This window comes from Sciurus carolinensis, chromosome 1 (assembly GCF_902686445.1).
Source record: "Sciurus carolinensis chromosome 1, mSciCar1.2, whole genome shotgun sequence".
Taxonomy (NCBI): Eukaryota; Metazoa; Chordata; class Mammalia; order Rodentia; family Sciuridae; genus Sciurus; species Sciurus carolinensis.
This window is the reverse complement of record NC_062213.1, coordinates 180,071,881-180,094,926: the sequence shown is the minus strand read 5'-3', so window position 1 is coordinate 180,094,926 and position 23,046 is coordinate 180,071,881. Positions and strand designations below refer to the sequence as shown.

The following is a 23,046-nucleotide window of genomic DNA, read 5'->3' as shown; positions in this document are numbered from 1 at the left end:
ATGATAAATCATATCTTTAGGGGTTTTGTGAGAATTAAATGAAGTTATATAAATAAAAGCACTAGAGTTATATTAGGTGCTCAATAAATGATAATATCCTTTTTAAAAAAACTTATTCAGATATACAAATGAGAATTTTATGAAATCTCTCTTTTTTACAGTACTGGGGATTAAACCTAGGACCTCATACATGCTAGGCAAGTGCTCTGTCATTAAACCATAGCCCCGACCCTTTTATTTTATTTCAAGACAGGTTTTGACCAAATTGTCCACTTTGGACTCAAACTTGTGGTACTTCTACCTCATCTTCCCCAGGAACTGGGATTACAGGTGTGTGCCAAGTACATCCAGCTGTGAAATCTTTTTAGTAAGGACCATAATCCCCTTTTGTGTCTAGGGACAGTCATTCTTCAGAAGATGTGATCTAAGGCCCAGCACTAGATTATATTAGCAATTTTTCTTGGAAAAATGTAAATTATGAAGATAAAGTAAAATTAATTTATGGCAACCATGAAACAAGTGGATGAACAGACAGTTTTCTGAGTCATATTTGTGGGGAACAAGTTTAGGACTTTTTTTCTGACCCTAGTGTAGCAATACATAGTCAGGTTTAGGTTATAACTCCTTAACACAACTTTAAATATTTTTGTGTACAAATACATACAGACACACATATATACATACATATGTACATGTTCGTTTGTTTATTCAAATTTATTCATGTGTGCATTCTTATCAGAATCCCACATCCAGCAAGTTTTTCTGAGATCACTTTGGCCTTGGCTTATGCTCTCTACAAATAAATATTATTTTCATATGATTAACAAAAATCAGCCAGTAGACATTACCAGCTCAGTGACTTGCCCAGACAGACTCAGTTACCCATCTGATCAGCTATAATGATCTCAGGGTCCTTGGCCTAATTAGCTTTTATCGTAGACCATGTTATCTTCCTCTGTTGGCATACAATGGCAACTACCACGTCAGCATCTTTAGGAGAGATACCTTTTAATATTAATTAGTCTTTAATTAAAACATTGAGATGTAAGGGGGACAATGTCAACTTAGTTTCAGAAGGAATCCACTTAAAAACACAAATATAATTCATTTCTCTGCCAGTTGCATACCAGATTGAGATGCTTTACAGAAATATCTTTGCATATCTTTTTTTATCCTTTAATTATTTACAGTGTGAGCAAATACATGATTCTAATATTTGATCATGTGTATATATGAGTCAAGGGGCAGAATAAGAATTCAAAGAAATTGAGCTTAGGTTTTCTCCTGCTTATTTTCAAGTAAACCATTTGTATTGCTATCATCTCTTATATCTATTTCATTTCCAAAAGATGAGCTCTGTTATGAGTCTAATTTATTAAATTCAAACCTAAGTTGTTTGTGAACAATGATAAGAATTGCATTAGTAACACAATGAAAGAGATAGTTTTTAAAAATCTCTATATTATTGATTCTGCCCCCTTTTCTAATATTTGACAGGGCACCCTTGCAGCAAATCCTTATTCAGCCCAGATTCAGCCCTGTTTCATGGAAATAGCCAAGCAACTTTGTGATAATCATACCACCCAGAAATTAGAAAGACTCCTGTCAGTCTCAGCAGAATGTCCACATCATCACTTTCTCAGGAAAGTACCCCCTGAACTTCCAGGATGGGTCTGTCCCCCTTGATTCATGCTTTTCTTTCAGAGTACTTATGGATTAAAATGAAATGAACCTCTGTCTCCACTGCTAGAATATAGGCTCCTGAACATGTCTTGCTCATCACTCCCATGGTGTCTGGCATATTATGGTAATAAATATTTGTTGAACAAGCTGAGCATGGTGGTCGTGCTTCTAATCCTAGCCACTCAGGAGGCTGAGGCAGGAGGATCACAAGTTCCAGGCCAGCCTCAGTCATTTAGCAAGACCCTCAGCAACTTGAGACTCTCTCAAAATAAAAAGGACTAGAGATGTCACTCAGGGCTAAAGCACTCCTGGGTTCAATCCCTAATATTAATTTTTTTTTCTATAGAATGAAAGAATCAAGAATACAACTTTGTAAAATTACTTGTCTCAGTGGACAGAAAGAGGATCCCAAGGACAAAAAGAAAGACTGGTTAGAAAGGTAGATTTGGGATAGCACTGGTTCATGGAAGCCAAAAGAACAGTCGTAAGAAGGAAGACTAATACTCCTTATCTTTACTCCTTATCCTGTCATCTGACCCAGCACCCATCATTGTGCTGAAGCTGTTCTTTTTTTTGTACCATGGATTGAACCCATGAGTGCTTAACCACCGAGCCACATTCCCCAGCCCCCTTTTCTTTTAAAAAAAAAAAAAAAAAATTATTTTTTTTTAAGTTGTCAGTGGACCTTTATTTTATTCATTTACTTATATGCGGTGCTGAGAATTAAACCCATGCTAGACAAGCACTCTACCACTGAGCCACAACCCCAGCCCCACAGCCCTTTTTATTTTTTATTTTGAGACAGGGTCTTGCTAAGTTGCTTAAGGCCTTCGCTAAGTTGCTGAGACTGGCTTTGAACTTGGGATCCTCCTGCCTAAGACTTCCTGAGTCGCTGGGATTACAGGAGTGCACCACCAAGCCCACTTGAAACTGTTCTCCTAAAAGTATTCATTGACTTTCTAGTTATCAAGTCTAGGGGTTAGTCTAAATCACTGATCTCCACTTTCTTAAAACCCTCCTGCCCGTTTACTTTCTTGACCTTCTCTCCCTGTCTCTTCTCTGGATGCTCTTCTGCTTTCCTTTTTGGTCTGTCTTCCTACCTACTAAATATTTGTTTCCTGAAATTCTGCCCATCCATCCTCATCTCTTCTCTCTCTGCACTCAGCCTCTGAGATGCCCTGCCCCACGTTGTTCCATGGAAGGCTTTCACATTTTTGTCTCTAGCTCACACAGGAGTCTTGTCTGAGCATCCCTTCTGGAGACCTCCACACAAGTCTTTGAGCGCTCTACACTTGAATTCAAATACTTCTTTTCCCCTTCTCTTGTTCCTACTATGCCCTTAGTTACCCAAGAGTAATACCATAGTATTATCTTTATTTTTCCCCCCCTCTAACCTCTGCCTTCTAGCTGGTCCAGTTGTAAGGTCCAAGACCTGCCTCTACAATTTCTTTTACAGCTCATTTGCACTAGCTATCATTTTATACTAGTACATTTAAGACCCTAAGCTTCATTTATTAAGTTAAAGAGGTGTGTTTTTTAAATGAGATAAATGGCAATTGAATGAACATCCTTTCCCATAGTCTTAGGAAGCTTTCTACACATCACCCCTGGTCATGACCCTTTTGATGTAGTAACAGTTTTCTGAATAAAACATAATTTCTTTGGCTTGCCATTCAGAGGCCTTGGTTAATGGGCCTCCAGCTACTTAACCGTTATGGCCTCTCATTTTTCCCTTTCATATGCCCACAACTTAAGCTGAGCTGAATTAGAATTTACCTCTTTAGGAACTATACACTTTACCTGAATCTAGATCTGAACTTTCGAAACACTGTCTTTACCATCTCTGTGTGTCCAAATCCTAATGAAGTAGATGTGGTTCCCTCCATGAAGCCTTCCCTGATTCTGGCTGCCTTCCTGCCTCTCCATTCCTTCCATCAAATGTTTTCTAACTTAAAAGAGCCCCATGTTTTTTCATCATCACTGTCTTGGTAACCACTAATCTAAAAGAGGAATTGACATACAGTCATTTGGAAAGTCTACAAGCAGGAAAGGGCTTAAAGGGGTCAGGACAGTTCCTGCAGAGTGTGTGGAAAGTTTTCTCATGGGTTTAGGAATACATGAGAGCACAAATAACATCAAAATCTCCTTTAAAATAAACTAATAAACTCCACATCATGCTGTGTTGTTTTATGAGCCACTCTCTAGCCATCTTTATAATAATAAAAGCACCAGAGGGATGGTAATAACTGATGTTTAACAGGTACAGACTAATACTGTGGAGTTTCCACTTGCCTCTAAATAATGCTTGCAAAGTCTAGATATCCTAAGATGAAAGGCGTTTTGTAGTTATAAAATGAGTAAGATCCATTTTTTCCCTCTATATCTAAGTAAATTCTCTGAGAGAGAGAGAGAGCCCCCATCAAGGTGGATGAAAAAGCATTTTAGAATCTAAGGAGGTATGGGTGTGGAGTTTCTAGATTGTCCCTGAGGCCAGGCAGTTCAGATCTGGAGCAGACCAAGGCAAAGTGCCAGGCCAAAACTTGGAAAGGGAGGTGTATAGGGTGTGAGGAGACTCCACCCAGCTGCCTTTAAATAGGAAGAAAGCAGGAAGGAACTAGAAGGGCCAGGATTATTTTTTCTTCTAGATTCACTGAAGGAAAATCTGACACCAAATTCTGTTCTTAGGAATTTCAAAATGAGTAGAGAATTCTTTGAGCTCTGTTATCAACTCACTAGAAACTAATTTGATGTTTGGCTTGAGTGCATATGTTTGTGGTTTCAGGGGTGGGGGAAGCATCCAAAGAGATACTCTGGAACTGTTTCTCTTTTAAAAAGTTTACACACAGCATGTGAAATGAACAGATGCTTTTTTTGTTAACTATCAGAGCACCAAGAGGTTGAAAGCTGTATCAGGTATTTATTTCAGTCACTGAGATGCCTGTTGGCAGAGTTCCACATTCCAAAATTAAGGAGAAACTTAGGAATAGATAAAAAAAAACAAGATGGACCTGAGGGAAAAAGACCTTGTGCTTCCTCTCTCGATTTCTTTCTGAACACATAGTGTTCAAAACAACAACAAAGCAATAACAAAGCAAGCACTTAGAAAGCATTCTTTGTTTTTAGAGGATTTTAGGGGAAGAGGAAGGAGGATTGGGATATGTGTGTGTGTGTATGTGTATCTTTTCTACAGTCTGTGTTTAAACTCTGAGGGAGTTTCTCTCTCTTTTTTTTCTTTTGATGCTGGGGTTTGAACTTAGGGGTACTCTACCACTGAGCTACTACCTTCCCAACCTTTTTTTTTTTTTTTTTTTTCTTTTTTGAGACAGGGTCTCACTAAGTTGCCAAGGTGGTCTTCAACTTGCACTTCTTCTACCTCAGCCTCCTAGGTAGCTGGGATTACTGGCATGTGCCACTGTGCCAAGTTCTCTAATATTTTATTAGCACCTTAATTAGAAAGAGTATGACTACAGCTGATAAGTAATTTGAATTTCAACTTAAATAGTTGTTGAAATGCTCCATTTATTTACTTATATGTAGCATTGATGAGAGGGGCAGAATAAAGTAGATCTAAGTATAGGCAGGGATTAATTAAGAAAAGCCTGAATGGATTGGCACCTGACTTGGTGAGGAAGGGGGAAAGGAATTTCTGGTCATGAAGTCTGTGATTCCACTCAAGATCATTCTTTATAACAGAATAACCACCCCCTTAGTCCAGAGCCAGAATTCTTTAGATTCTTCCAACCAGAGGAGCCCTGGCTGCTAGTCTGTTATGATATCTGAACACTCAAATGAATGTATTTGGCCAGGAGATTTGCTAGTGAAATTGATCTTGCTTTTCCTGGGTTTTTCCGTTGTCTGAATAATTAAAAGAAAATTAAAACACAGATTTCCTGATCAGTTAAGTATCAGATCTGTAAACTGATTGATACTTAGGGTCACAGTGTGTTAAAATCAGAAGAGACTTTAAAATTCATCCTGAACAAACTATGAAGGATTTGTATGTTTGTTTCCCCAGATCTCTGCCAAGTGATTTCTTGCAGTTTGTTCAAACACCTCCAAGGTCAGGAAAGCTGCCCCTTTCTGGGACACCCTATTCTTTGAATAGCTGTGAGAAAGCTCTCTGTTCGCTTGAAATCTGCCCTTGGATCTTAGTGTGCCAGCTTAAGGAGACATCCAGAACAAATTTCCTTCCTCCCACATACCAGCCCTTCAGATACTTCATGTTGATCACGCCTCCCAAAAGGAACTTTCTCTAGGTCAAGCAGTTTTGTTTTTTTCTATTGTATATTATTCTTTCTAGAACAAGGTTTCTAGTGTCTTTAAGTATATAGGACCAATAGGACACAGGATTTGGAGCAGCTCCTTTAAAAGTTTTAGAACTAAACAATATTAAAACTAGAAAGGCTGTAGAGACAGTGTAGTCTATCTCCTACACCCTCCTTCACTTTACAGATGGGGAGTCTTGTATTTGAGTGGGTAGAATTGATCAGCAGCCTCTTCTGAAGTGAGAAAGGGTGAAACACTTGCCAAAGAAAGATCTTTTAGTTACCTAGTTCTGATCAATCTCATTTTTTGCCAAGGATTACTTTGGTTCCCCAAGTGAGCCTATGGTTCAACTCAGGGGTTCACTGACTAATCTCCATACACCAACTACTGGCTTCATTTTCTGTTTGTGTAAAGGATAGAAGTAACTTTTCCATAAATTTCACCAGCTATATTGACCACATTATCCAACAGGGATTCAGACATTTTAATAAACTTACTTTCTTTTTCCTTAATAAAATCAGAGTGACCATCACAAAGGGAGCAGAGCTTTGCACCTTTTCTTAAACTAGTGGACAGTCTCCTGAGTTGCCCTTTGTACTTTCTTTAACAGTCACAGGTGGCTGGATGGCTTTTTTAAAAGCCAAAAGGCTGTAGACGGGATTGTGGGACACTTTCTGTAGTATTTCCTTTTTTAATACTTGAAATACAGACACATGCTTTTCATCTGGCCCCAAGGAGGCTCAGGTTTCCTTGGATGTGCAAAGCAATAAAGGAGTCCAGGTGTTTGGGCATGGAGCACCGCTGTCGGCTCCACCACCCCCTGCACTCCATTTTCCCCAGTCACCGACACAGGTCTGTGGGCCGAGAATCCTGGTGGGATTGGAGAATGGAGAAAGGATCAAGACCCCTTATACTTGAGAAAGGGGGGAGAGAGAAGGTAGAGTGTGCTTATACTTTATCCAGTAACTTGGTCTCTGAGCGTGACCGAATTCCTCGGGATACCAGTAATGTGCTGGGTTTAAAGCTGAAGTGTTTTTGGTCCGGCAAGGGGCGCGCTAAAGGTGACATTGGAAAGACTAAGGATAGCTTGGGCGGCAGAACGGGAGCCGAGGGCGATGCATGCGGCCCATCCCAGCCGGAGCGACCCTGCGGCAGATGGGGCCCCAAGTAGCCCCCTTGCCAGAACCGGCTGGCTAGGGGGAGGCGGGGGCGCCCCTTCTGGGTTCGTTCGCCCTTGGGCTTGCTAGGAGCCTGTCGGGTTGGAACGAGGCGGGGGCGGTAGGGGGCCGGGCCAGCGGGAGGAGGGCGGGGCTTTCCTTTGTCAGGGGATTTGCGCGGCGCAGCCGAGACTCAGGCTGGTGCGGTTTTCCTAGCTCGCCCTCCCGGAGGGCGGGGCTTCTTCGGCCCCGGGGCGCGGTGGGCGTGGGCCTCGGGAGCCGAGCGGATGTCCCTCGCCCGAACCCCTCCGAAACCCCTCCTTTGGCGCCTCGGCCTCCAATCCCCTCCGCCGCCCCCTCCCTCTTCCCCGGTAGCTCCTTTAACCCAGCCCCGCCCCCGCCGGGTTCTCCTCCCCTTGGCTTTCCGCGCCGCGCGCTCCCGGGCTTCCAGGGGGGCTGCCCAGGCGGGGCGGCGCGGCGCTGCGCAGCGGCGACGGCGGCGCGGGAAGGGGGAGGAGAACCACCCGCCAGCCAAGCGCTTCCAGCAAGCTGCGAGCGAGCGGGCCGCGCGGCGCGAGGGAGGAGGACTCGCCCCCCGCCCGGCCCGAGCAGAGCCTTTTGTTCCCAGCCAGAAGTTTGCATGCCGGGACCGTGACAGCTGCGGGGGGGGAGGACCGCGGGGCAGTCGGGCGGGCGGCGCGGTGGAGAATAGAGGCGGCTGCTTGTCATGCAGTCCACGGCGCGGCGGCTGCGGGCTGAGGACTGGCGGCGGCGGGGGAGGCGGCGCCCACAGTACTCGGGACTCAGCTGCCAGAGGAACAAACTAACTTCCTGAGCGCGGGACCTGAGGCCGGCGCGGCTGGGAACCACCTGCCAGCCTTCGGTGAGGTGATCCTGGCCCACGGGGCGCGCGGCACTGCGCGGGGGAGCGGGCGGTGCTGAGCGAGCCCCTCCGACAGCCCCTTAGCGGCTGCAGCCTGCCCACCTTCTGAAAGACCCGGCGCGCTGCTCCACTCGCCTTGTTTTGCGACCACAGCTCAGGTCTGGCCTGGGAGCCACAACAATGCCATGATGTTTTGGAGACAGGAAGCCCCAAACTGGCCCCGAATGAAGGACTTCCTGTGTTTAAAGTTGCAGGAATATCCGCCGACCGGCCCAGTTCACCCCAGCTAGGGAGAACGGAATGGCTAATTCAGACCAGCTGGACTCTCCTGGGCCGAAACGGAGTATAAAATGAAAAGAATCCTTAGGAGTTTGGGCCATACTTGAAGACTAGAGAGGCAGTGCCATTGTTACTAAAGGACACAGTCGGTATAAATTTGCTGCTTCCAACTCTGCTTCGGTGAGGAGTGGAACTAGGTATTGAATAAGACTTGTAAATATCAAATGATTTTTGTTGACTGAATTCAAAAGAGCAGTGCTCTTTAAAAAAATAAAACCAGAAGCCATACAAGGAATTACTTTGTTGATTAAATTATAACATTTATCTGTCTGCAACTATGAGGCTGCTAGCCTGTGAGGAAAAAACTGTTTGTCTTAGAGCTTCACCCAGAATTGTTTCAAAGTGGGACTCCAGGTCTTTATTGAGGGCAGATGCAATTGGTGGTTTGGAGTATGAGCATGTAAAAGGATTTCTAACTCATGTAAAATGCATTTTGGGGGAACTTGTGAAAAAACTTTTGAAAGATTGATGCTTCATCTTGATTGAAAAAGTATGGGTAAGCCACTCAGCAGGCCAGACTGTTTAAGGCGCAACCCCACTTGCCTGGGGAAAGGGGAGGATGAGGACGGCTATATAGAGGATTGCTATGTTCCACAGCGGTCTATATATGATACAATGAGAATAAATGAACAGATTGACCAGGGATCAAAGCTTAATCAGACTTCAAAAAGCACCATGGAGAAGATGGAAGGAAGTACCATATCCAGCAATGGTACATTAGGAGCAGCATCTAATGTTTTTGAATCAAGAGCTCCAGAAAGCAAAAAGCTGGACGAGAGAATAATCTTTGATGCATTAAAGCTAAGCAGTGATGTACAGAAGTCGGCACCTGTGCCACCCAGACGGCGGCCAAATGCAGAGCGCAAAGACAATGTTAACAGGAGATCCTGGAAGTCCTTTATGCCTCCCAACTTCCCAGAATTTGCAGAAAGAATGGAAGCTTCTCTCAGTGAAGTTTCCGAAGCTGGTGCTTCAAATCCTTCCTTGCAAGATAAGAAAGAATCCAGTTCTGCATTAACAGAAAGTTCTGGTAATTTGGACCACAGGGAACCTCAATCAGAGTCACAAACTTTGGAACATGTGGCCAAATCTACAGGTATTCCAGAAGCGCAAGACATGAAAAACTTAAGTGGAGACTGCCAGGACTTCAGATTCCAGCAGCACAGTGAGAGCTCTCCCCATGAATTCCATCCTCTAGAATCAGAAACTGAAGCAGCAAGTGGTAACACAGATGTAACACAGGAACACAGATTCTCAAGTGCAACCTGGCCCAGGGCCATGAAAAGTTCTAAGGGAGGCTTCAGTGAGAAGCAGCACCCCCTTGGGGACACAGCCTGCACTGTGGAAATGCCACCTCTCTCACCTTGCCTCAGTGAAGAGCTGTTGGATCCAGACTTACATATTCTCTTAACCCCCAGTCTCAGAGAGAAAACAGAGTCTGAGCTAAAGTTTGAGGAAGATGAACGATGGATCATGATGGAAGCTGAGGAGGAGTGGGAGGAAGAGAACCTGTCAGAGAAAGAGGAGGCTCTTCTAATGGCAGATGAGAACAGTCTGGCAGATATTTTGGAAGAAAGAGAACAAGCAAATTCAGTAGCAATGGTAGAGGAAGAAGCCAGTTGCTTAACTGCTGCTTTGGGGACTTTTGACTCCCTAACTCTTGGTCAGATTTGTTGCTCTGATGACCCACAGCCAGCTAGGGAGCATTTGGCTTCTGATCCCAAGGATACACCCCTAGTTTGCAGTTGTGTTCTTCCAGGTGAGGATGCTATTAATGAGATGAAAAATGGAGCTGCTCAAGGGCTAGAGCATCTTGTTACAGAATTAGAATGTACTGTTGGACCTGTTGATGCAGAGCAGCTCTCTGATGCAGATTCAGAGCAGATGTTTCTTGAACTTGAAAAGGAGTGTTTATGTGAAGAAGGAGTAACTCCTCTAGTTGAACCACAGAATCAAGCCTCTTCCGAAGGGCTGGCCCCATCCCAGGATGCAGAAAATTCACTCATAATTAGTCATTTTCCAGGGGATGCCTTAGAAAAGGAACAACATGTAGGCCTTTTAAATGTGAAAGTAAAGGATCATGATACTGGATTAGATTGTGAATATTTTAATGCCCTGGATTCTTCTCAGGTGCCTAATGCTAGAGAACTTGTTGCCTACCCTGATATCGTGAGGGACACTTCCACAGTTAGCAAGGAGTATGAAAAAGTGCCTTTTAACCCCAAAACTGTGGGGGAATGTAAGTCTCCAGTTGATCTGGAATCACTGAGAGAGCTGGACCCAGGAGGATTGCCGAACTCTGATCACAGGGATTCTTGTGAAGAAAAACTATCAGGCTTTATTGCTTCTGAGCTAGCCAAAGAAAATGGCAATTTGTCCCAGATAGACTGCAGTCAAACTGAGGAAAATGTCGAGTGTATTGAGAGGGTCCCCCTCAGTTTTGCTTTTAACTATGAACTAACAGTTGTAGTAACCTCAGGACCTGAAGTAGAGGTGTTATCGTATGATTCAAATTTATTAGCAGATGAAATTCATTTGGAAAGTGAGAAGGGAGCTGTTAGCCAAGAAAATAACAGTCTGGCATCCTTGGAAAATGTGGTCCCTTGTGAATTGTCCATACAGAAAGTTTGTGATGAGGATGGTGAAGCAAAAGAGCTGGATTATCAAACCAAGTGTCAGGGGGATGGAGCCCCAGCACATTTTCATAGAGACTTCTCAGAGCAGGTCTTCCAGGATCTCCAGAAGAAGTCCCCAGAGTTGGAGATTCTGAGTCGGCACCTGTTTACTGGAGAACTGAGACATAGTAGTGATGGAGTGGAAACTCTGGATGATGTAAAGCCTAAACCAGATGTGGCATCGTCACAGGGAGAAATGGAAGTGAGAGATTTCGATTCATTCCTGAATATCTTTCCAGAGGAACAAGTTACCAAAGCTGGTAATACTGAAACAGTTTTACAGGAATGGATGCCCAGCCTTCAGAGACCTGTCCCAACTGCTGCAGTGCCTGCTGTAGGAGAAAATACCCTTGATGCTACAGTGCCCACCCCACAGGGAACTGCTATAGCTGCTGATATAGTGCCCTTCCCAGAGGCCAACATCCCAGTTGTATCAGTGACCCCCATAGAGGTGCATGTCCCAGCTACTTCAGTTATCACCTTAGAGGAGGATGCCACAAATGCTGAAGTAACAGCCCCAGAGGTGGCTGCTCTCGCTACTCTTGGAGTGCCTGTTTCCGAGGAAACTGTTCCAGTTGCTGCAGTGTCCTCCCCGGAGGGGACTTCTGTAGTGCCCATCAAAGAGGAGGATGACACCCCAGAAGGGCTTTCCAACCCAGCTCCTGAAAGGCCCACCACCCCAGAGGAGCCTGCCTCCCCACCTCCTGCAGGGCCCACCACCCCAGAAGAGCCTGATACTCCAGCTGTTAAAGTGGCCCCAGAAGGGCCAGCCACCCCAACCACTGCAGTGCCTGCTGTGGAGGAAGCTTTCCCTCCTAGTGGACCCTTCCTGAGAGGTGCTGTACATGCTGATTCAGTGCCTGTTGCAGAAGAAGGAACTCCTATTCTAGGGGAGGCTTCTTCCCCTGGAATATGGATCAAGGAGGACCTTGAGCCTTCAGCATTTGGAATAGAAGAGGTGCCTGGCACAGTGCCACGTGGGAAAGTGCCTCTGACTGCAACTGATGGATTAAATTCAAATGAGGTAATTGTTGTTCATTTTGTTGCCATAAAGGGTCTAGAGAGTAAAGTAAGATTTGTAAGTTCTCTGACTTTGTGATAAAGAGAAATGGCAGGGGCAGGTAGTCTTTCTTTTTTTCCCCACCCCTACCCCAGGCTCATAATTTCCAGACTTTCTATTGAGTTTTCCTAGTGAAAAACTTTATAAATCATACTCCATTTTTTTCTTCAGATAAGCCAAGACTCTAAGGGTAACAGGGATGCAAACAGTTATTGATTTACATTTTTAAAAATATCACTTAATAGGAAAGGGTGATTCTGGTTTTGAAATAGACAGCTGGCTTTTCTTTCCTAAATTTAGAGACTGCCTATTAATCAGTGATGTCAGCAATTAGTTGGAGGCCTGAGTGTGAGCTTTGAGATGTAGAACAATTCTTAACCACTGTGGGACAATTATATATTTTGAATCTTAAGTTTCCTCTTTTGGGAAGGCAGAATCCTTCGAGAATTGTAAGGATAAAATCAGATAGCACATGTAAAGAACCAGGTATGTAAAATGTCAGTCGCTAACCCTACCCTCTCCTTCCCCTTCAAATAGATAGTTTGGTTAGGTAGAATTCACCAAAGCAGATTGGGGGAAAGCAATATAAAGATGTGTGAATAATGGGTTTTTTAAATGCAAATGTGTTTCTTAAAGCCAGAGGTATAATAAGTTACTAATAAAAAAGTATTTTAGGGCTGGGGAGATAGCTCAGTTGGTAGAGTGCTTGCCTGGCAAGCACAAGGCCCTGGGTTTAATCCCTAGCACCACACACAAAAAAAATATTTTAGTAATCTTGTGAAAATTGCCTTTGTGTCCTTAAGCAAGTCACTTTGCTTTCCTGAACCTCTTGTTTCTTAGTGTAAAAAAAGAATTGAACTGAAGTGTCCTCTTGGATCTTTCATAGCTCTAAGATTTTAAATGTTAGAGAACAGAATCTGGTAAGAAACAGTTGGGAAAATGTTCCATATCCTTGAGCCCTCCAAGTCAAAGGAATTTGAGAACAACAGTGTTCCACAGTTAACTACCCAGGTATTATTTGATAATTGGTGAGGAGCGAAGGATTTAGAGGTTTAATCTAATAGGGATAACTGAGTGAGGAGGTTGTGATCTTACTCTGTCCCCAAGACCCAAAACAGTGCCGTTTTCATATTAGGCATTCACCGTTGACTGAGTTAATGAATATCATCTCCTGGAATAACAACAATAAAGATGGGTCCTTTCCTCTACCCCATTGCACAGGGCCTTTCAGGGCAGCCATAGTCTGGTAAGATGCCAACTAAATGTGCAACTACCAGTAACACAATAATTTTTTATTGTATCCCATAAGCTGCCAATTTTGCCACAGATCTCCTGCTTGAGTTGTGGTGGTTTCACTTTGGGCTTCACCAATTATTTTGTAATGTGGTATCCCATCAAATTAGAATGCATTACCTTTCAGATTGATGAATATTTTATTCTATTTTCTGAATGTTATTGAAGTTAGGATTGACACTGACAGTATCCTTTTCAAAGTCAGGACAGTGGCAGATAAATTTCTTGTACTGACATTCTTAATAATATAAACTATTTCTGGCATAAAGCCTACCTCAGAAATCAGTGAAATACAGGGATTAAATTTGTAAGGAGTAAGTCAACTCTACAAAAAGGAGAAAAATTCAGAGAAACCCTTAGTATTATTCCCTGGAATCTGTTTCCTCAATTGCAAAATTAGTAGATGGGGATAGGTAATCTCTCAGGATTAGTCATTTTAAGAAATACTGATAAAATGACAGGAAGAGGAAACGGAGCGTTCCTACAAGGTTGTCCATCTTTGAAATGTGGTTACTTTTTGGAATATCTGGAAACAAGCAGATGCCCATGTCTGTGTACAAGAAAAGACAGATCTAAGCTATAGTCCCAGCCAAGAACATTAGCCAATAACTTTCTCTACAGAAGCTATTTTGAAAATATTTATTGAAACAAATTGTTAGAGTTAACCTAAGTATAAATATTTGCTAAATTGGTGAAATATTTTTTAAAAGTTTTGTAAGATGAGAGATGTTATGAATTCCATTCTTCTGTTTTTAGAGAGTTCTTAGAGGCAATTAAGCCTGTTATCTCTATGCACACTTTGAACACAACAGTTAATTATACCTATAATGTGATTTAGAGCAATCCTCTGTGTGTGCACTTGTTATGTACAAATGCACACATTTATACATGGTTAAAAATAGAGAGACTTTTTAATAGTCAATAACAACAGAGTTTGGTAGAGAAGCAGAATGCTGAAACTTGTTTGCCATTTCTCTAGTGGGATCTGAGACCCACTAAGAGCAAACTGTGAGTTACTAGTTCCATGAAAGGAAAAAACCTTTTATATAGAGGTTCTTTACAATTAAAATTTGTCAAGGAATCCTTTTAGGAGAAAATTGGGGAGCATCACAATATCAGTTCGTGTTTGAATGCTCAACTGATTGTGAGAACCTTGATGGGTTTGTTTGCTTTCCATAACACAATTTCTGTAATTCATTCATTCGTGGAATAAATATTTATTGAGAACCTACTCTGTGCCAGATACTGAGTTCCTGCTCTGAACAGAATTAGTATGGTACCTACCCTTGCGGAACCTATACTATAGTGGGGGAGGCAGATGTCAAGCAAGAAATGACTCATATAAATATATAGTTAGAAACTACGATTGTGCTTCAAATAAAAAGATGTCAGTAGATTTGAAGATAATTTGATAGAATCAAGAAATATTTTGGAAGTATAACCAATAAGACCTTTAACGATAATGACTTTTGTGTTGGGGGTGAGGGAGAGGGAATTATCAAGGATGACTTTAAGGTTCTGATTTATACAACTGAGTGGATGAGGACAATAGTTAGTTGTTGACTTAGAGAAAAACAAATTTTAGAGAATAGGAAAGTGGGAGGTACTGTTTAATTTTGGAAGTTAGGTTCAAGATGCCTATGAATCATTTGTATAGAGATAATAAGAAAGCAGTTAGATATGTAGATTTGAAAGATGAGAGATAATTGAGAATCAAGAATTTTTGCAGGACTAATATTTAAAACCATGCGAATGATTAGAATTGCCCAGGAAAAATAGGAAAAAAGAGGTCATAAATCTGACATTTTCCCCTCATCCCCACCCCCAAATACTCTTTAACATTTAGATATCTAGAAGAGAAAAAGAGAACAAAGGACATCCAAAAAAAAAAAAAAAATCAATCAGGATGAAACTGGAAGGATGTGGTTATCACCACAGATAAAAGTCTTTTTTGTTTGTTTTTAGTTGTCAGTGGACCTTTATTTTATTTACATGTGGTGCTAAGAATCGAACCCAGTGCCTCACACGTGCTAGGCAAGTGCTCTACCACTGAGCCACAACCTCAGCCCCCATAAAAGTGTTTTAAGAAGTTCTTTGGGAAATTTTTTTGTTTTATGTCCTGGTTGCATCTTACAACCATTTACAAGTGTACTGCTCTGGAAAATGGCTGCCAGTGTTGCTTATTTAATAACATGGCATAGTCCCATCTCACTGAACTGTAAAATACGAAGGTATAGGAATTTCAGTGCATCTAATAGCACAAGTTCTGCAAACCAGTTTTAATTGAGAGTTGAGAGAAGAGAACAAGTATGTTAAGATTTACTTTATTTAATATTATTTGCTTGGGTTCAAAATAAATACCTAGATAATATTTATTTAGAGATGCTTTCCTGGTTTTCAGCTTCTGCAAAATGATGAGACAGATGCCCATTGTCTCTGCCAACTTAATCAGGTAGAGGTCAGAAACAAAGGAATATCTAATGCTTTTATAGGAAATGTTCATAAACACAATCCAAATTTTGAAAGAATTAGTTGTGTTTTATGAAGAGGTTACTAAACTTTAAATATATTTTACTTTTCTGTATCATTTCCAGCACTGTCCAACAGAACTCCCTGCCTAGATAGAGATGTTGTCTATTCATGACCTTGTACAATAAGTAGGCACTAGCCACATGTGGCTGTTGACCACATGAAATGTAGCTAGGAATGGAATTTTTATTTAACTTTAACTTAAATAGCTACATGTAGCTGCTGGCTACCATGTTAGAGAGCACAGAAGGAATTTAAATGCCAGTTGTAGTGTAAGGCAGGATTTGATGATTGGGTAAAACAGGTCCTTCAGTGTGGACCAGACATCTTCCCTTTGTACCTTTGGTGGTCTGCCTTCTGTGCCACCATCATCACCATTGCTTTATTGCACCAAAGCAACTTTAAATGTGGGAGACTTTTCCCCCCTCCTGCTGATTTTTCTTCATTGAAAGATCTTTAATATTACAAAAAGGAATTATAGCACTTGAATTTTCTGAGAACCATGTTGTTGGAGAAACAGTCATTTAGCTGAATTGCCTTGTAGTGTTGCCTAACAAAATATGGTTTAATCAAATTATAGTATAAGATGAAGTTCACTGGTAATTACCTTCGTAACCTTCTCTTTTCAGTGTTCCCATGGGGCTTTCCCTTTCTACTGATTCACTTATCCAACCATAGACCATTCTTTCTGGAATCGAATTCCTAATCCTAGTGTGACAAGTGGTCTCAGTCCAAAATTAGTTTTACCCAAACTTATAATTTTCTTTGTTTACTTTTGTCTTTGTCTTCTGTCATCTTCTGGTCTTAATTGACTCATCTGTCTCACTAAAACTAAAGGGACTTTTTATGGAAGAAAAGAAAGGAAGCCAGATATGGTGCTGAACTGTAATCCCAGCTATTTGGGAGACTGAGGCAGGAGCATTGCAAGTTTCAGGCCAGCCTGGGCAATTTAGAGAGACCCTTTCTCAAAATAAAATTAAAAGTTCTGGGGGTATAGCCCAGTGATAGAGTACTTGCCTGGCCTGTGCAAGGCCCTGAGTTTAGTTGCCAGTACTGCAAGAAATAAATTCAGGCTAGTGGAATATGGCTGGTTTTATCTTCTTGTAATCTGAGAGAAATTTGATCTTAGAGACAAGAATGTTTTTCTTTTCCTTAAGACCCTTCACATTACAAAAGTACTATTTTCTTCTGATTCTCTTTGATTCCTTTTAGAAATGGCTAAGTTGTAATGTAGTTTTAAGGGTCATAGGGGGAAATATGCACACTGCTTGTTACATTGTTGAAATTGTTTTACAAGTCTATTGTTTCAGGATGAACATGATACACAGTCTCATCTTTTAAAAAAGTATTCTCTATGTTGCTCAGAATGTGTGTCTGAAATTGTTAAGGATGTTTCCCAACATTAAGGGGCAATTTTCCTTTGTAATCAGCGAAGTACTGTTTCAAGATTATTGACTGTGTGTGGTCTGTGGTCCTGAACAGAATGAAGTTAACTGGCCACAGGGGGAATAAACAATGAGGTTGGTGTTTTTCACACTGTTAGTATGTTGTGACTAATTGAGTTATTCCTCCTAGACAGAGAAGAGCATTGCCTTTTATCAGTGGTTAGTTGAATCTATTCTTCAAGATATTTTCTGTCTTAAATATTTGTCATTTAGTATAATTTTTTCCTTTTACGATTTATAGACATTGTACTTACTACACAATATTGAGGCTGATGCTTCTCTGTTCCCTATAGCTTTTTCATTTAAAATTCAGGAAATTTTTTTAAAAAGAAAGAAAAAAACAGGAGTCATTGGGTTAAAGACCTAAGTAATACCTTAACTCTGTAATTGTGTCCTTGGGAGCATGTGTTGAAATAATGAAACCGCATATTTCTTTGAAACATGTAGTTGGCTTGTTTTTTTTTCTTTTTCTTTTTCTTTTTCTTTTCTTTTCTTTTCTTTTTTTTTTTTTCTGGTTCCTTCTACATTAAATCATAAGTCTCTCAAGAATACCCAGTCATGGCCAGGTACATAGGCGCATGCCTATAATCCCAGCGACTCAGGAGGCTGAGGAAGGAGGATCACAGGTTCAAAGGCAGCCTCAGCAACTTAGCAAGGCCCTAAACAACTCAGTGAGACTCTCTAAATTTTAAAAAAAGATAAAAAGGGTTGGGGATGTGGCTCAGTGGTTAAGCGCTCCTGGGCTCATTCCCTGGTAACAAAAAAAAAAGAAAATAGAATACCCCAGTCACTCTATGGTATAGAGGGTGTAATAGCTTTTAAATATTCTTTGGTTTGCGATTATCCAGATGTTTCAGAAAGAACAAGTGGATCCTCTTCAGATGAAATTGCAGCAGGTGAATGGACTTGGCCAAGGACTGGTTCAGAGTGCAGGAAAAAACTGTGATGTGCAGGGTTTAGAACATGACATGGAAGAGATCAATGCTCGATGGAATACATTGAATAAAAAGGTGAGTGGCAAGGGGAGAGGTAACAATTGTTCTAAGACCAGAAGGCATAGAAGAGAAACACCTACATCTAAGGTTTCCCTGGAACCCGAATGTAAGTAAATATTTAGCCATTGCTATCTATAGTTACTAAAAGGGTTTAATAGTAATTTCAAAAACACTCTTTCCTTTCTCATAATGAGCCTCTGTGTCTGTAACACAGGTTGCACAAAGAATTGCACAACTACAGGAGGCTTTGTTGCATTGTGGGAAGTTTCAGGATGCCTTGGAGCCTTTGCTCAGCTGGTTGGCAGACACTGAGGAGCTCATAGCCAATCAGAAACCTCCATCTGCTGAGTATAAAGTGGTGAAAGCACAGATCCAAGAACAGAAGGTAAGTGAGAATGTTAGGACAATGAATGAAACAGCCGTAGGGAGTGGCAGACAACACATTTGCTTGTAGTTTAAGGAGCAAATCAATTCTAGTAGAATCTTAACCTACTTTGTGTCATCCTGAAAATAGAATTGGTAATTGATTTTTATCATGTTACTCTAACCTGCTAGTATGCTGTGGCAAATGTTAGACTGACCAAGTTTACTCATTTATTTTATTTCAGTGTTTCATTCACAGCTTTATGTTAAGAGGTGTTTGTTGTTTCAGTATTAGCAATATTCTAAGTAAAATATCATGTACAAGGTTCTATCTATATTTTTTGTTGGTTTTAATTTTTTTTTTTTTCAGTGTATTTTTCCTTTATTCCAAAAGGAAATTTTATTTCATTTTTTTCCAGTTTTATTGAGGTACAACTAACAAATACATGTATTTACAGTGTATGAGGTGATGTTTTGATATATGTGTATATTGTGAAATAATTACTTTGGTCAAGTTCACATATCCCTCATCTCACATAACCATTTTTCAGTGCACTCATTTCTTAGACAATAGGAAATTCCCTGTTAATGACATAATGGCAGTCATAGCTGCATTTAAAAGCTTTAAGTGTATAAAAAGTTTGTATGGGTGGTAGAACTATATTATATCTCATGGTTTAGCCTCAAGGATGAGAAAAACTTGTATTATCCAAGTAGGATTTAAGAGGGTAGGGTTGTTTTGATTTTCCATCCTATTCGAAATTTTTAAATGACCATGTGTTACCACTTTTCATTTTCTTTAAACTTATACTCCATAGTTGCTCCAACGGCTCCTAGATGACAGAAAGGCCACGGTAGACATGCTTCAAGCAGAAGGAGGCAGAATAGCCCAGTCAGCTGAGGTGGCTGATAGAGAGAAAATCACCGGGCAGCTGGGGAGTCTAGAGAGTAGATGGACTGAACTACTCAGCAAGGCAGCCGCCAGGTAAGGCCAAAGGACTTTTGAGGAATGGGGTCAGGGATCTGTTTTGTCCTGTGTTTGATTTACTGTCACTGATGTGCTTTAAGAGGTCCTGGATGATTCATGTGGGGCTTTGGTAGGTGTTTAATGACTTTTTGGAAGAGAGATAAGATTTTAGAGATGATACTCATAACCAGAATCACTGAGAAAATGAGCTTCAACTCATAAGTTTCTGAGAACTGGAAGACTCATTGATCTGTGTAGTGGTTCTGCTGCAGAATAGTTGTGGTTCCAAAGAACAGACACAGACCCCTGCAATCCAGCCAAGTAATTTTCTGAGTTTTTGAAACAGATTTTTCTTCCTTCATGTTTATAAATAATGTTTTGCTACTTGGAATTGAAATTTGTCGTGCTGCTTTTCTGTTAGCTTATCTTTATTTTAGATGTCTTTACTTCTAGGAGCTAGTGTGTGATTCTGATAAAAATATGACCATTCAAGAGATGTATGGATATTCTTTACTAATTTTCCAAAAGACAGAAAATGTACTTTCTTCCTCCAAGGAAGTAGTTTGTCTTTCCATAACTAACCTTCATGTCTTTTGAGCTTAATAAGCCACATGGATGTTTTTACTTTTAGCTTATTCTATCCAAAATCTTAATAAATGCCAGCTTATGAAGTATCAATAAGAGAATAGTAGAGCTGACAGTTTATTTTGTCCTTTAATTTTTCTAGGTAGCCAGTGTCAGTCTTCAAAGGACTACCTCATCAATCTGTTTACTTCCACCTCCCTATGATTTGGCTTATTTGTCACCTGAGTTGTAAAGTACAGCTTGCCCATTTTAGTAAGAGAAACAACACTGAAAGAATTGAGCATATTCCCAGATTTACATTGAATTTTTTTTTCCTTTTCTATCTGTCCATTTCCATTAATGGTTACCTGGGCCAAGAAACATCAATCCTGACAGGCCGATGGCACACACCTGTAATCCCAGCAGCTTGGGAGGCTGAGGCAGGAGGATCACAAATTCAAAGCCAGCCTCAGCAAAAACAAGGTGCTAAGCAACTCAGTGAGACCCTGTCTCTAAATAAAGTACAGAATAGGGCTGGGGATGTGGCTCAGTGGTCAAGTGCCCCTGAGTTCAATCCCCAGTTTTCCACCCCCGCAAAAACAGTCAATACTTTTAGCCTTCATTTATGCCCCATATGTATCAGGATGCTGAATTCTGTCTTTTTAACTTCTACAATGTCTTTCCCTTCCCCTCTACTTCTCACTCTTCTGCCTTATTTCATGATTCATGAGCTGTCATCTTGGGCTGTTAAGGTAGCTTCCTAGCTAATCACTTTTCTACTTATCCTCAGGCCTTTTTCTCTTCTCATCTCCCAACTGCAGGTGACATTTTTTCAAGTACATGTCTGATCATATCTCAAACTCATTTAAAGGCTCCCTCTTGCCTGTAAAATAAAATCTTAACTCTTTTACTCAACATTCAAAAGCCTTCTACTCTTTGACCTAACTACCTTAATTTCCACTATTATTATTCTCACTTTATAGGTAAACTGTGTTTTGTTCTTGAACATTTTCTGTCAATTTCCTAACCCTATGTCATTTCTGATGTTGTTACATCCTTTATAAAATGCTTTTGTCCCTCTCCCCATCCATGAAACTCTTCATTTTTTGTTTTTTAGGTACTGGTGATTGAACTCAGAGGCAGTCTACCACTGAGCCACATCCCCAGCTGTTTATAAGTTTTATTTTGAGACAGGGTCTTACCAAGTTACTTAGGGCCTCACTAAGTTGCTGAGGCTAGCTTTGAACTCACAGTCCTGCCCCAGTCTCCCTAGCCACTGGGATTACAGGCATGAGCCACCATGCCGGACCCCAGCTCTTTTTATTTTTTAATTTTGAGACAGCATCTCTCTAAATTACTGAGAATGACCTCAAACTTGCAGTCCTCCTCTATCAGCCGCCTCTATTGCTAGAATTACAGGCTACAGGCATGGGCCACCAGGCCCAAGCACTTCTCCTACCTCTTAACTGCCATAACTATATCTGAACCTTGCATTGTGGCCATTATTTTACGTACTTATCTTCATGATCTGTAAGTCCCTTAATATCATGGTTTTCTTCTAATGGTTCTTTCCCTTCTTTGGTTCTTTCATTCTATTCTACTTTCTTCTGTCCTACTTGCCTAATACAGTTTCTGGACCAGTATAAAAATAAATAACAATAGTAGGTTCATTTGTTACAGATATTCTAAAGACTTTTATTTGAATTCTTTAATTTTGGATATTTGATGCTTCTAAATTACTTTATCAACTTTCTTAATCCCTCAAATCTTATTACATTGACTTTTTCAAACTTAAGATTCCAAGATCAGAAATGAGTCAAAAAGATAGAAATTAGAAATATATTCTTAAAATGAAATTCTAGTTTAGTAATAATCTTTGAGATTATATATTTTAACTTTTATTTTATTTTTTTTTTTTTGGTGGTGTTGGGAATTGAACCCAGGGCCTCGTGCAAACACTGTACCAACTGAGCTATATCCCCAACCCGAGATTATATATTTTAGTTGCATTGATTCAAGTGTATTTTGAAGGTTAGGAAAGGAATTTCTATAGTCCTTCAATTGTCACTTATAAATAGTAGCATCTAGCCAGGCATGGTATGGTGGTGCATATATATATATATAGCATATATATGATAGCATATATATCAGTTGCATATATATAGCAACTGATATAGCTCAGTTGGTAGAGTGCTTGCCTCACATGCACAAGGCCCTGGGTTCAATCTCCAGCACTAAAAAAAAAATATATGTGTATATATATATATATATATTTATATTTATATATATATATATTTATACTTTTTTTTTGTAAATGGACACAATACCTTTATTAGTTTTTATATGGTGGTGGGGATCGAACCTAGTGATCTAGGTTTGACAAGTGCTCTACCACAGAGCTATGACCTCAGCCCCCTAAATCATTTCTTATTAAAGTAAGTTTGTCAGGGTGTGACCAGCATAGGACATGGCTGGCACAAAGCAGGTGTTGAGTAAAGTTTTACTAAATTGCATCATATAATCCCAGGCCTTTTCAAATGGCATATTATTCAGTCTGTTCTTAGTAATTTATAGTTAGTCTTAGGGCCTTTCCTTATTAATCTGTGAGCTAATATGGTTCTGTGATTGTGTTCTTGTCTCTTCCTTGTCAAGCTGCCTCCAACATCCAGCCTAATATTCCCCTCTGTAATTTGCTGCTTTTAATCTGTAGTGTACTTAAAATCCAAACTTAATATGGATGTTATATTAAATAAGAGTTAAGGGCTGGGGTTGTGACTCAGTGGTAGAGCACTTGCCTAGCCTGTGTGAGGTACTAGATTTGATCCTC

General features: G+C 40.7%; 1 protein-coding gene across 16 annotated transcripts in view; it reads left to right on the top strand.

The window, feature by feature from the left end:
* The window catches only part of Macf1 (microtubule actin crosslinking factor 1), a 336,255-nt gene that overhangs the window by 261,101 nt on the left and 52,108 nt on the right, over positions 1-23,046 (top strand). For 15 of the 16 annotated variants that reach the window (XM_047537702.1, XM_047537610.1, XM_047537575.1 and 12 more), the window contains 3 exons: positions 18,179-18,340; positions 18,540-18,710; positions 19,507-19,673. In XM_047537702.1, the coding sequence (XP_047393658.1) occupies positions 18,179-18,340; positions 18,540-18,710; positions 19,507-19,673 (500 nt within the window). Of the gene's footprint in view, positions 1-7,598; positions 12,028-18,178; positions 18,341-18,539; positions 18,711-19,506; positions 19,674-23,046 lie in introns of those variants that run through there. The other variant, XM_047537914.1, reaches the window with a different exon arrangement.